At 46.4% G+C, this 14,114-nt stretch overlaps 1 protein-coding gene across 1 annotated transcript in view; it reads left to right on the top strand.

Annotated features, from left to right (window-relative positions):
• Nucleotides 1-14,114, top strand: part of FHAD1 (forkhead associated phosphopeptide binding domain 1) — a 154,960-nt gene that overhangs the window by 99,618 nt on the left and 41,228 nt on the right. Inside the window, exons 14-17 of the mRNA XM_052654095.1 lie at nt 5,316-5,386; nt 6,967-7,119; nt 10,584-10,691; nt 10,932-11,039. Coding sequence (XP_052510055.1) covers nt 5,316-5,386; nt 6,967-7,119; nt 10,584-10,691; nt 10,932-11,039 — 440 coding nt within the window. The remainder of the gene's footprint in view (nt 1-5,315; nt 5,387-6,966; nt 7,120-10,583; nt 10,692-10,931; nt 11,040-14,114) is intronic.

Raw genomic sequence — 14,114 nt, 5'->3', positions numbered from 1 at the left:
AACATTTTTATAATAACTGTAAATGGAATATAATCTTTAAAAGTTGTGAACCACTATGTTATATACCTGAAACATATAATACCTGTACATCAACCATACCTTAATTTTTAAAAAGTCCATTATCTAAAAAAAATATCTGATTGGTGAAGGATTTGCTGCCTGGTCCCACTGGGAAGGCAAGAAACACTAAGCCCGCTGGGAAGATGGGAAACATTAAGGAGGATCTTAAATTTCATTCCCACCTGATTTCTCAGCTTCTTTTGATAAGGGAAAGAAAGGACTTTTTACATTTTTCTTTGCAAGCTCAGTTGATTGTGTCTATTTCTGCCAAACTTTGTTACAAAGACTTCTCTCCATACATAGAAAATCACTCTTCCTTAGATATCCAAGATAAGCAGTATTTTTAAGTGGAAAAAAAACAAGTAGATTGTCATAGAATATACACAGTGTTCTCTCCCCGCTGCACCCTTTTTTTTTTCCAAGTGTCGTTATCTGACCACAAGAGAAATTTGGAGAAGAAAAGAAGTGTTGAAAGTCTTATCCCAGTATGATGGGACTGCATGAGCCTTGACTTTCATGCAGTCTTTTAACAGCTATTTATTGCAGACCTACTGTGTGCAGGCCACTGAGGATACAGTGGCGGGGGTGGAGGGACAATTTTCACTGTATGGGCTCCAGTCCTGTTTGGATTTGTGTAATACGCAAGTATAACTTTTGTGCTATTGTTTTCAGTCGCTAAGTCGTGTCTGACTCTTTGCAACCCCACAGACGGCAGCACATCAGGCTGTCTCCTCTGTCCTCCATAACTTCTTTAACCAGAAATAAAGAATTGCTTCTTCTCAAAGAGGAAAACCTCTCTTCTACAGCCCAGGCTAGCATCACTCATCTCTGCCACCTTGGTATCCTTCTTATCGCACACCCTTCACATCAGCCAGCTCAACCCTTCACTCTCCAGCCTCTAGTCTCTCTTAAAAGAGAATGATAATTAAAAATAAATAATTTTTTTAAAAGGAAGAGACAGCAACAAACCTAAGTCTGAATTCTGATCTTACTGCTTACCAGCTCCACAGCTTAACCTGGCTGAGTGTCTGTGTCACACCTAGAAATACAAACAGATTTCCTTGTTGGGTTGTTTGTAACGATTAGAAAATATCACATGTCAAACTCCTGGCATGGTGCCTGGCACAGAGCAAGTGCTTAATACTGACACTAGCTATTATTCAGTTCAGTTCAGTTCAGTCGTTCAGTCGTGTCTGACTCTTTGTGACCCCAAGAATCGCAGCACACCAGGCCTCCCTGTCCATCACCAACTCCCGGAGTTTACCCAGACTCATGTCCATCGAGTCAGTGATGCCATCCAGCCATCTCATCCTCTGTCGTCCCCTTCTCCTCCTGCCCCCAATCCCTCCCAGCATCAGAGTCTTTTCCAATGAGTCAACTCTTTGCATGAGGTGGCCAAAGTATTGGAGTTTCAGCTTCATCAGTCCTTCCAATGAACACCCAAGACTGATCTCCTTTAGGATGGACTGGTTGGATCTCCTTGCAGCCCAAGGGACTCGCTATCATTATACTGTTATTATTCTCACTCTTCCAAGGTGGAAATTCTCAGCAGGTGGCCTTGTCGCAGGTCAAGGGCCCAGGCACGAGCCTGTTCAGCTCCCTTCCGTCTCCCTCCACATCCATCTTTCCTCCCCTTCCCTCTGTCTTTCCCTACTGTGTTCTCTTCCAGGCATACTTCCTCCCTCCCTGCATCTCCCCTTCTCTCTCCCTCCCAGGCCATCCTGTGTGCGAGGTCTTGAATCACGACCTCCTCCTTCAGCATCTCCAGCCTTTCTCTGCATCTCACTCCTTTGTCATCAAACATGCCCTTCAAGCTGGTGCATCTTCAGGATCACTGCTTCTTTAACTCCTTTTCTACAGCTCATACTCCTGTCCCACCAAGACCTTACAGTGCATTACACCCTCTGTCCTCATCACTAACTTGTGACTTTGTCTTTGAAGCCTCACCTTCCTCCCCAAGCTCTGTTCTCTCTGTCCTACCCACCCACTCCCACCCCAACCCCCCCGATTCTCTTTCTCAAAACCTTCTCATCTTTGATCATCACAGCTGGGATGAGGGATGCTCCTGGAAGCCAGAGGCTAGAGGCCAGGATGCTGCTCAAGATTCTTACACTGCACAGGTCAGCCCCCCAACAGAGGATTGTCTGGCCCAATATGTCAGCTGTTGCTCAGTCACTAAGTCGTGTCCTACTCTTTGTGACCCCATGAACTGCAGCACACCAGGCTTCCCTGTCCTTCACTGTCTCCCTGAGTTTGCTCAAGTTCATGTCCATTGAGCGATGATGCCATCCAACCATCTCATCCTCAGTCGCCCCCTCCTCTTCCTGCCCTCAATCTTTCCCAGCATCAGGGTCTTTTCCAATGAGTTGGCTCTTCGCATCAGGTGGCCAAAGTATTGGAGCCTCAGCTTCAGCATCAGTCCTTCCAATGAATATTCAGGGTTGATTTCCCTTAGAATTGACTGGTTTGATGTCCTTACAGTCCATGGGACTTTCAAGAGTCTTCTTCAGCACCACAGTTGGAAAGCATCAATTCTTTGGTGCTCAGCCTTCTTTGTGGTCCAGCTCTCACATCCATATGTGACTACTGGAAAAACCATAAGAAAGAAAGGAAAAGTCAGAAAGTGAAGTTGCTCAGTTGTGTGCAACTCTTTGTGACCCCATGGACTGTAGCCTACGAGGCTCCTCCATCCATGGAAATTTCCAGGCAAGAGTACTGGAGTGGGTTGCCATTTCCTTCTCCAGGGGATCTTCCCGACCCAAGGATCGAATCCAGGTCTCCTGCATTGCAGCCAGATGCTTTACCATCTGAGCCACCAGGAAAGCCCAGCTTTGAGTGTATGGACATTTGTCAGCAAAGTGATGTCTCTGCTTTTTAATACACTGTGTAGGTTGGTCATAGCTTTTCTTCCAAGGGGCAAGTGTCTTTTAATGTCAGTAGTGCTATAGTTAAGAAACTCTACTGGCTCCTGCCTCTCTAATTCATCTGTTATTTTTCTGAAAAAAAAAAAATATACAGTTCATTAAGCCAATTTACTGCTCTATCAGCAGCCGAAATAGCAGTGACCCAGACCCTGGAGTCTGACTGCTGTGAGCCCAAGCCCTGGATAGGTTGTTTGCCAGCATCCAGCAGCCACATGTCTCAGAGACCCCCCCTGCCTAGTCTGTAAAATGGGGCAATGGTCAGACGTTACAGTGAGGTGATGCATTGATTGCTTAGCAGAGAGCTAGGCACACAGGCCACACTCATGAATTTAAGTCAGGTTTACAGTCTTTAGGCTACTGTCCTAGGCTGGCCACAAATTGACCTCAGCCTCCATCCCACCTCTTCCCTCTACTCCTCCCCTCCCCATCATCCACTCCACCCCAACTAACGTTGACCCTCTTCCAGAATATGTGCTGCGTTCCCCACCTCTCATCCTGCCTCCTCCCTTCACCCCCCGATATTAGTTTCCTGTGACTGTCATGGGCTTCCCAGGTGGCACTAGTGGTAAAGAACCTGCCTGCCAGTGCAGGAGATAAAAGAGAGACAGGTTCAATCCCTGGGTCGAGAAGATCCCCTGGAGGAGGGCATGGCAACCCACTCCAGTATTCTTACCTGGAGAATCCCATGGACAGAGGATCTGGCAGGCTATAGTCCACTGGGTTGCAGAGTTAGACACGACTGAAGTGACTTAGCATGCATGCGCACATGGCTGTCATAACAAATTATCACAGGCTCTGTGGCTTATATTAACACAATTTCACATTTATTTATTTATTCTTTTATAGCTCTGGAGCCCAAAGTCCAAAATTAGTTTCACTAAGCTGAAGTCAAGGGGTCAGTCTCTTCCAGAGGGTGTAGGGAAAAAATCTGATCCCTCACCTTTTCTAGGCTTTCCTCCTTTCCAGTCTTCATCCTTCATCCCTTGCATTCTGTGGCTCATGGCCCCTTCTTCTGTCTCCAGAGCCAGCAAGGGAGCATCTTCAGCTCTTTCTCTGCTTCTGTCACATCACCTTCTCCTCTGTCTATAGTCAAACCCCCTCTGTCTACTTCTTGTAAGGACCCCTGTGCCTATATTGGACCCACACAGACAATCCAGGATAAGCCCCCCATCTCAAGATCCTCAACTTCCTCAAATCCACAAAGCTCTATCTGCCCTGTCAGGTAATGTCCATGGGCCCTCAGGATTAGGACCTGGAAATCTTTGGGTGGTGGGGGGGCATCGATGTTTTTATGATTAAATATATAACTTTATTTATGATGCTTCAGATTTTGTAAATGCTGACTGTATAGCAACCAAAGTCCCACAAATGCTAGCCAAGGACAACCACTGATCAAGACCCTTTGGAAAATCAGAAATAAATAAACTGCCAGGCGAGAAGCTTTGTTCTCCCAACAGAGAATTTAATAAATGAACGTACTTCTCCGACCTTTTAAGGTTCACACTGGAAAAACTTAAACTTTCTTTTAAGGGCATCCCCAACCAACTGACTGCTTGATCAACCCATAGTTAGAAAAATAAACCCCATAGTTAAAAAATATCTCTCAAATGTTCTTCACACCCAGAATATAATAAAACTTTTACACCCAGAATGAAAAGCCTCTCAGTTTCTATACCAGACCAGATTAGTCTACCCATCAGCCTGTAATCAAGTCTCTCTGAATGTCACCATCAGCTCACTGTGATGTCGTTAAGAAACCACATGCTAATATCCTTTTATTCTTGCGGGGCACCATTCATCCACGTTTTCCATTCTGAAATGTCCTCCCCTCCAACTCTGAGTAATGCCAGTGCCCACGCCCAGTGGATCCTCAGCTGAGTGGTGATCACTCTGGGTAAACGATAGCTCTTCTTCTGGGACCCTCACACTTCCCCACTCCTTCAGCGGTCACTTCCACACTACCTGGGGTCACTGCCTGTTTCCTGTCAGGCACTTAGACCTGTTCTCAGACTGAACCTAAATCCCTTGAGGAATGGCTTCATATGATCCCCCAAGCTCAGCTCACGGTTTTGTACACAGTGGACACTTAGTCAACGAGGGTTCCGTGGATGGTTTTTATTGTCGACCTCCGAAAAGAAAGTTGGATTTGAGCCCAGCTGAAGATGATCAACCATTTAAAAAAACACAAGAGGGATGGCAACTTGTGTTATTTTGATGGGAGGGTAGCGTTGCCCTCATCCTCCTGTCAGCAAGCCCTGTGAAGACATTATTCAGAAAACGAAGAAAGTGAATTGACTTGATACTTACCTTCTTCTTGCTTCTCTTTTTAAGGATTGTCTTTGTATCTGAAATACCTTCTGGAACATTATAAAAAAATTACAAGCCGGACCCAAGAACTTCAGGTAATCTTTGAGCTCCAAAAGTTCATTTCAGCTCCTCCTTAAAATTTTCAAGGCACTGGGCATCTTAACTCCATTGTTCCTCTATTAGGTAGTCAGTGCACATCCTCCAAAAGGTGATATGATATCTCCATTTGCACTCCAGATGATTCAGATGGGGTGGCTGAGATCTCCCAGGAGGGCAAGGAGACTTGTTTTCCTCTGTCCAAACCCAGACAATTTTAAAAGACATTAGATCTTAAAATTTGTGTTTATTAAATGCAGTGGAAGAAGTAGAGCTAGCCGCAGTACAGAGAAAAGATGTACCAAAAATTACATAATGTCAACATTTTAGAGGCAAAATAACCCTTAGGGATTGTATTGCTCTGATAGGTATTGCCATATTAATACTGCATAATAAACAGTAGCAGTATTCCACGATTACTGTCCACTGCTCACACGTCCGGGGCCAGCTGAGGGGTGAATCCACTGGCCTTCGATGGACTCACTCACAGGCCTGGGTGTTGGCTGGCTCTTGACCGATCTAGGCTGGCCTCAGCTGGAGCAGCTGTGCTCCGTTGCACGTGTCTCTGATCCTCCAGCAGGCCAGCCTGAGCATGTTCTCATGGCACCAGCAGAGGAAGCAGAGATCAGGAAGAGAAAGCAGGCCCTTGTGTTGCGTCTGCCAACATCCCATTGGCCAGAGCAAGTCACATGACTGAGTTCAGTGTCGGGGGCAGGATATCGGCAGGCACTACAAGTTACATAGCCAAAGGTATGAATAGAGGAAGGGTGAAATAGTGGGACCACGGCAGCAATCAACCACAAAGACCATCTATTCCAGGGGTAAGAAAATTTTTCTGTAAAGGGCCAGAATATTCTGTAAAGGGCCTGTAAATATTTCAGAATATATCATCTCTGTTACACCTATCTGACTCTGCTACTATAGAGTAAAGACAACCATAGACAATTGCATATATTAATGGGTGTGGCAAGCATGCTCTGTTCCAATAAAACTTTATTTATAAAAATAGACAGTGGTCCAAATTTGGCCTGCAGACAATAGTTTGCCAACCCCTGATCTTCTCCATTCTCCTTATTTTACAGATAGGGACAATGACGTTCAGAGGCTTAGGTGACTATCTCAAGGTCACACAGCTAGTTGGTGGAAGAATCAAGACAAAAATTCAGGCCTTCTGGCCTTAGCTCACTGCTTTTTCTCTTACACTCAGCAAATAATAATGAACAAGCCCAACTACCATTTACTAAGCACCTACTACGTGCTAAGCACTGTGGTAAAAGCTTTCCAACATTATCTCGTTCAGTCCTGATAACACTAAGTATATATTCATATTAACCTCATCTTTTAAATGAAAAAGCATCTAGAAAGAACTATGGCTGAGAGTCTGTCTAGATCTAGAGTCTGAACTCTTACCTGTGATGCTCTTCTGCTTCCCTACTAGGTACTAGGTTAAGCATAGTTTTTCTGCATTTTTCAGAAAGTTTTGGGAACTTTTGTCTGTCCCACAAAGATAGTGGAAATGACTCCTGCCTTAGTCCCGAGCAGGACTAATCAGCTACAATCTCCCTTCCTCTCCCTTCAGATCAAGATCAGCAGTTCTCAGGAAACTCAGCAGTCTCTGATGCAAGAAAAGTTGCGGGAGCACCTGGCAGAGAAGGAGAAGCTGAGCGAGGAAAGGCTACAGCAGGAAGAGAAGCTGAAAGCCCGAGTCAAGTGGCTGATGGAAGAGAAGGCGGTAAGGAGGTCCCTATCCTTCCCTTCATGCTGCAAACGGATGAGATGACCTTTCCCATAAAAAACTGAGGGCGCACATTTAGAGGAGAAACTTCAGCAGCAATCTTGATGGATGCCATGGAACTAAATTAATTTAAGAGGGTGAATGGAGACTTCTCAGGTAGTTCAGTGGCCAAGACCCCACGCTCTCAATGCAGAGGGCCTGGGTTCAATCCCTGGTCAGGGACTCATATCCTGCAAGCCCCAGCTGAAGATCCTATGTGCCACAATGAAGCTCGAAGATCCTACGTGCTGCAACTAAGACCTGGTGCAGCCAAATAAGTAGAGTTTTTTTTTTTTTAATAAATAAAAAGGGTGAATAATGTTGGAGGAATTAACATGAAGCTTGGGTCTTAAAGCTCAGAGCAAGATCAACTTGAGTAGGCACAGTTATTGAAATTTCTAGAAACAGTACTTCATTGGTTTATACACTGCAGCTGATTTTACAGATCTGAGGCATTACTACAAGTCCTGGTTTATGACCGACGGAGTGTTTCTAAGTATGTGCAAGACCAGCCAGTGTTATTTCAGTCTTTTGCTTTCTCTTTATACAGATCAAGGGAATAAAGTGGCCAAAATTGCTGCTTATTTTTCTAGAAAACGGCCAATTAGAAGATGCTACCAACATTGCCTCTCAACTCAGAGGTGCCTATGAATCAACTGGGGATGTTGTAAAAAGGCAGATTCTGACTCAGCCTGTCTGGGCCTGGGACTCTGATGGCACAGCTCTGCAGATACATGTTCAGCAACAGAGTCCCAGACGAAGCTTTTACCCGAGCTGGCAGATAAGAACCACCTGGAAGCTGGTTGAAAATACAGATTCTTGGGCCCTACCCCAGCCCCACTGAAAGAGAATCTCAGGAGAAGGCCAGAAACTGCAGTTAATGGGCCAGTTCTCCTCCTTGTCCTTGAGTTCACCGTGTTTTTTTAAAAAACATTTATTTATATATTTGGCTGTGTCACTTCTTGGTTGCAGCACGCGGGCTCTTCATTGCATCTTGCAGGATCTTTCGTTGCAGCAAATGGACTCTCTAGATGTGATGCGGGGGCTCCAGTAGTTGTGGCTTGTGGGCTTAATTGCTCCCCAGCATGCAGGATCTTAACTCTCGGACCAGGGTTCAAACCCATGTCCCCTGCATTGCAAGGAGGATTCTTAACCACTGGACCACCAGGGAAGTCCCAAATCGGCCATTTTTGATATTCAAGGACCCACTACGAATTTAACTACCTCAGTCACCATCACCCTGGATCCCTGGTTCATGACTTTGGCTGCACTTCTGTCATTCAAGAGATTAAAAAAATGCTAAGGCCTTGCACCCCTCCTCCCCCCCCAGATTCTGATCTAGCTGGGGTGGGGCTGCAGCTCAGGCCCTGAGATTGGTGAGCTCTCCCTGGTGGTTCCCACGTGCAGCCACCACAGAGAGCATCTCCCACGCACCTCAAAACAGCAGCACCAGATCCACTGAATCCCAGCACCTCCTTTCTTCCACCAAAAAGGACCAAAACCGCCAGTTCCTCCATCTCCACCAGGAACCGCTTGGTGACTTCCTGCTGGGACCCTCCTTCTCTGTCAGACGCCCAGACTCTCCAAGCCTCTCCAAGAGGCAGCAGCCTCTGCCGGTTTCATCTTGTCCTCCATCCCGTGCTCCACTACCTCTTCTCCTCTTTGCCTCTTTCTCTGCCTTTTGTGAAATAAAAGATTAAAAAGAAAGACCCACCTGACCAAAATCACCTGTGAGTCCCATACAGGTATATAAACAACGGCCTTAAATCAAGACAGGTCCCTTCAGAAGGGCAATTCGATGTAGAAGAGAAAAAAGAGTGACATTCTAGAGAGAGAGAAATAAAACCAGAAAGAACCTAAAAATCTTCAAAACCTTCACAGAACTCTCCACCTGTTTCCTCTTCTTCTCTGTTTAATTTCTCCCTTCCCAAATGTCCTATTTTAGTTTCAATTTTGGTTTGACTGTTTTCCACTGTGAATGTACAGTACTATAGCCCCAGCCTGTTCACCACCACCTTGGATACCAGCCTGGGCCCTCCAGATGCCCCTTTGTAACATTGATTCCAACAGTCACAGGGTTTCAAGGGCTGACATCAACCCCCCTTTAATCACACCAAACTTCAGAGGCCACACCACCCCTTGCAGAGGGGAACACAAAGCCAGGGACCCACAGACAGACAGTACAGCTGCTCAGGTCCACTACTGTCCCATTGAGAGTCATTCTTCCCCAGACACTTACATTGATTGGCTTGACCCCAGGGACTCATCCAGAAGTACCATCACAGGCTTGAGTGCTAGGTGCCCCGATTTTAAATGAACATGGCACTGTCACCCCCCACCCTTTCTTAAAATATGTGTGTCAAAATTCATTAATTAAGCTCCTCCTCACAAGTCCTGACTTGTCTTAGGACTCTGCTTCAATGGTAAGAAATTCTAGGTTCCCTTTTAGAGCTTCTCTGGTGGCTCAGACATTAAAGAATCTGCCTGCAATGCAGGAGACCGGGGTTCAATCCCTGGGTCAGAAAGATGCCTTGGAGAAGGGAATGGCTACCCAATCCAGTATTCTTGCCTGGAGAATTCCATGGACAGAGGAGCCTGGCAGGCTACAGTCCATGGGGTTGCAAAGAGTCAGACACGACTGAGTAGCTAACTTATGAAGCTATCATTCTTTTTTTATTATTATTATGATCTGTTAACAACATTCCCCTGACTTATGCACACACTAATGGTTTAGATCAGGGGCGTAAACTTTTCCCATAAAGAGCCACATAGTATCTATTTTCAGTTGTGCAGGTCATGTCTTTGTCCTGATTTCTCAGCTCGGTGGTTGCAGTGCCAAGGCAACCCATGATGAGCATGGTGGAGTTCCAATAAAACTTTATTTACAAAAAAAAAGCAGACAGTGGGCCACATTTGGCCTGCATGCCATAGCTTGCCAACTACTGGTTCTAGAATCAAAGGGACCAGGGTTCAATTTCCCATTGATGTGATTTATTGGTAAACATTCCTAATCTCTCTAAGCCTATTTCCTCCTCAACAAAGTGGAAATGACAGAAGAAATGATTGATCTTTACTAGTGAATGATTATTATGTGCCAAGCATTTCATGTTCATCATCTCATCTGCTCTTCCTATCAACCCAATGCAGGAAGCACTCTTACTGTCCCCATTGTACAGATGGGGAAACGGAGGTTTCTAAAGCTTCTCACTTGCCCAAGACTATACCCCTAGGAAGAATCAGCCGCAGGCTCTAATCTGACCCTGCCAACTCCAGACCCCATTATCTTAGACCCTAGATATACTGTCCACAGTTTTCCATGGGTTTGTTGTGAGACGTAAAAGTTAATCTGTGAAGGGCCTGGCCCGGAGTCCAGATTCCTACGCTGGTAACTATGTCTATTAAACAACAGTCATGACTTTCAGGCTTTGGAGGAAAGCATTACTCAAGAGAAAAACAAAGCGAAAGAAGCATTAGAAGAAGAACAGAAGAGAGTCCAAGAGCTGGAGGATCGCTTAACCCAGCACAAGAAGGTATGAGCTCGGGGAGGCAGAGCCGGCCTGAGCCCAGGTCGAGATCAGGCAGCCAGGACGGACTCACCTGGGACACTCATCTGGGCCTGCCCACCCCAGCTGCCAGGCTCTCAGCTGCCCACAGTCTCCCCATGGGGATGCTGTGAATAGTAAAGAGTTCACCTGCCCACGCAGTGCCTAGCAGAGTCCAGATTCCTGCCGTTGTAATTCTGTCTGTTAAATGCAATCATTGGTTTTCAGGCTTTGGAGGAGACCATTTCTCAGGAGAAAAGCAGAGCAAAGGAAGCATTAGAAGAAGAACAGAGCAAAGTCCGAGAGCTGGAGGGCCGCTTAACCCACCAGAAGGAGGTACGTAGCTTGGGGAGATGGGCAGCTCGAACCCAAACCCAGCGTGAGGGCCACGGGGAAGTAAGTTTTGAACCACAGCTGATGGGGAGTCAAGCATGGCGGAGTTTCCCAGAGGGATTTGTCCATGGGGGAGCTCAGCTACTTTGGGAAGAAGCAGGGGGGACTCTAGGAGAGGACCCTAGAGTTGTAACCTTGCGCCTACAGTTTACACAAAGATTGTAAATGTCATAAAATACAATCTTAGGGGACACATCAGGATTGGTAATGTGCATTTTCTGCATGGGGACTACATCCTGAATCCTAAAAATGGAGGACTTTCAGAATCCTGGGACTTCAGGGCTACGTGAATCCAACAACATCCTAAAATGCCCCAACCTTCATCTCCACCACCAAGAAATTTTCTACAGCCCAGGGAAGTCCATCCCAGTGTTGATGCCTTGGCTGGGAGAAAATTCTTCCTTTAGATTGAGTTGACTCAGATTCTCTCTCAGAAAAGGTTTCAACCCTCCACCCACCCCCCTGGGCTCCTGCAAGACCCATCTGCTTTCTCTTCCACAGAATAACCTTTTAGATGCATAAGAATAGAGGCACCGGCTCCTCTCCAGACACAAATGCCCTTCACAGGCCTGGAGCCTGGCCTTGGTCCCCTCCTCTGAGCTGCTCTAACCTGTGACAGATTAGCAGCTCACTGGCTGAAAAGGGGCTCATGGACATGTTATGCTTGGTCCTAGAGTTTTTTATCTTGAATTCATAAAATTTACTGACAAATCCAGATTCCCATCCTCTCTTGAAAAGTCAGAAGACTGGCCCTCCTTTCTACTTGCAGCAGAAATGGACTGGAGCCGAACCAACTAGCAGATGTTTGCCACAGTCCCCACCATTCCCTATTGCATTCAACACAACTCATTTCATTTCAGGTAACTGTTGAGCCCCTACAGGCATCTGGGTTTGCAGCCCATCATCTGCTTTCTTCCTAAACTGTTTGTAGCCAGAACTGGACACAGTTCTCCAGCATGCAGTGGCCTGGAGCAGGACTGTCCTCACCCTAGGCAAAGCTGTTGTACTTCTGCTGATGTGTCCAAACTAGCTTTGGGCAAAGCCCTATTGCATTGTTCACTTGAATATACTTACCTTTGGTCACCCTCAGATCCCTGGGTCTTTTTTACTCGATGTTCTCATTTGTGCTTCAGTCCTGGGGCAGTGTAAAGGGGTGAAGAGTGAGGCTTTGCATCCAGATGAGACATGGTTCAGATTCTGGCTGGGCTACTTACTGACTCAGTACCTACCTTCTTTAAAGGATGGCTGTGAGATAATGGTTAGAGATCATGTACAATGAAGTGTCTGACCCAGAATCATCACTCAATGAATGGTGGCTACTAATACCATCACTGAACTTCCAGTGCTGTGTAGGCACTTACTGTACTAACCCTCCACCACATCCCTACCTCTCAGAGTGAAATCCTTGCCGGCCCCCCAGGAAGGGAGAAGTGAGGAACCTGTGAGCAGAGCCCATGCAGTTTGATCCTATCCAGGGAGGGGAGGTGTTTACATGTTGGGTTTCACTTGGGTCTCTGGTGCAGATGTGCTCTGCAGGCCTGTGTAAACAGTGTCAGTGCCTGGTCCTGAGTTATTTCTCCAGGGATGGCGAGGAAGAGGAGGGTCTTCCAAGGGTTGGCTGGGGTGAAATGCCACTGAGAGGTCATCTGCACAGGGATGGGGAAGCCCCTTGAACTGAGCGGTCTTGAGGTCACGGGGCACTTCAGAAGGGAGATTTAAGGACAGGCTGATGGTGGACAGCCCCAAGGCAAGAGGAGTTGTGGCCAGGTCACCCACACCTTGGACAACATCAGCCCAGCAGGACCTCTGTGTGGCTTCTTGTCGGGAAATCTGAGATCAGAACCCAGACGCAGGCTTTGATCAACCTCAGACGGTCATGTGATTTTTCTTTCCATTAGACCTTCCTCCACACTGTCAGGGGCTTCCCAAGTGGTGCTAGTGATAAAGACCCCGCCTGCCAATGCAGGAGACACAAGAGACACGGATTCAATCTGTGGTTGGGAAGATTCCCTGGAGGGGGCATGGCAACCCACCCCAGTATTCTTGCCTGGAGAATCCCATGGACAGAGGAGCCTGGCGGGCTGCAGTCTGTGGGGCCGCAAAGAGTCGGGCACAACTAAGCGTATTGCACACAGGCATGCACCACACCGTCAGATGAATCTCTAAGAACGACAGAATCACTAGGTCACAAGGCTGGTTTGGAGGTAACTTTAAAGGTTAATTCCCATGACCTGCCCAGGAGTGTGGAAGCAAAGTGTCCAAGAGGGACACAACTTGGGCCTGAGTTGTGCAAGGACAGCCTTCCCTGTGGTGCCCAGCTTGGCTGCCTAGCAAAGTCCTGAGTGTCGATGTGAGATCAGATGCAGTGGGGCAGCAAAATGTCTTACCCCTAAACCCACCTCAAACTTCAAAATAAATGTGGAGCTCCCATGATGCTAGTGCTCTTCTGCTTCACTGAGGGCTGGTATTGGAACCGCTGAGTGCTGGAGTTTTTTAAACTGCTTTTCAATGAAAAAACTATACAAAAGTATATACTATTTCATCCATATTATGGATTGAATATTTTTGCAGGCTAATCTAGGACCCTAACCACTGGCTATAATGGAAACCACGTTCCAACTTCCAAACATCTGACAGCCAATGGTGTTTAAAACACAACGCATTCCAGGAGTCCCCTGGTAGTCCAGCGATTAAGATTTTGTCTTCCAGTGCCAGGGGAGTGGGTTTGACCCCTGGTTGGGGAGCTAAGATCCCACATGACTTGCAGCCAAAAATACAAAACATAAAACAGAAGCAATATTGCAACAAATTCAATAAACATTTGAAGTTTGGTGCATATAAAAAAGTAATAATAATAATAACCTATTTAAGAGACGAGGTGCCTTTCTTGCAGTGACGAGAAATAAGGGCTTTGCCGGCAGCTTCTGTCCTTCTGCAATTTACATAAACCATTTAACTGAACGGCTCGTCAGCAAGTTGCTTCCTGGATAAAAAATCCCTGATTATGGGCACTAAATA

This window comes from Budorcas taxicolor, chromosome 16 (genome assembly GCF_023091745.1).
Source record: "Budorcas taxicolor isolate Tak-1 chromosome 16, Takin1.1, whole genome shotgun sequence".
Taxonomy (NCBI): domain Eukaryota; kingdom Metazoa; phylum Chordata; class Mammalia; order Artiodactyla; family Bovidae; genus Budorcas; species Budorcas taxicolor.
Note: the sequence above shows the minus strand (reverse complement) of the source record. Positions and strands in the feature narration are given on the sequence as shown.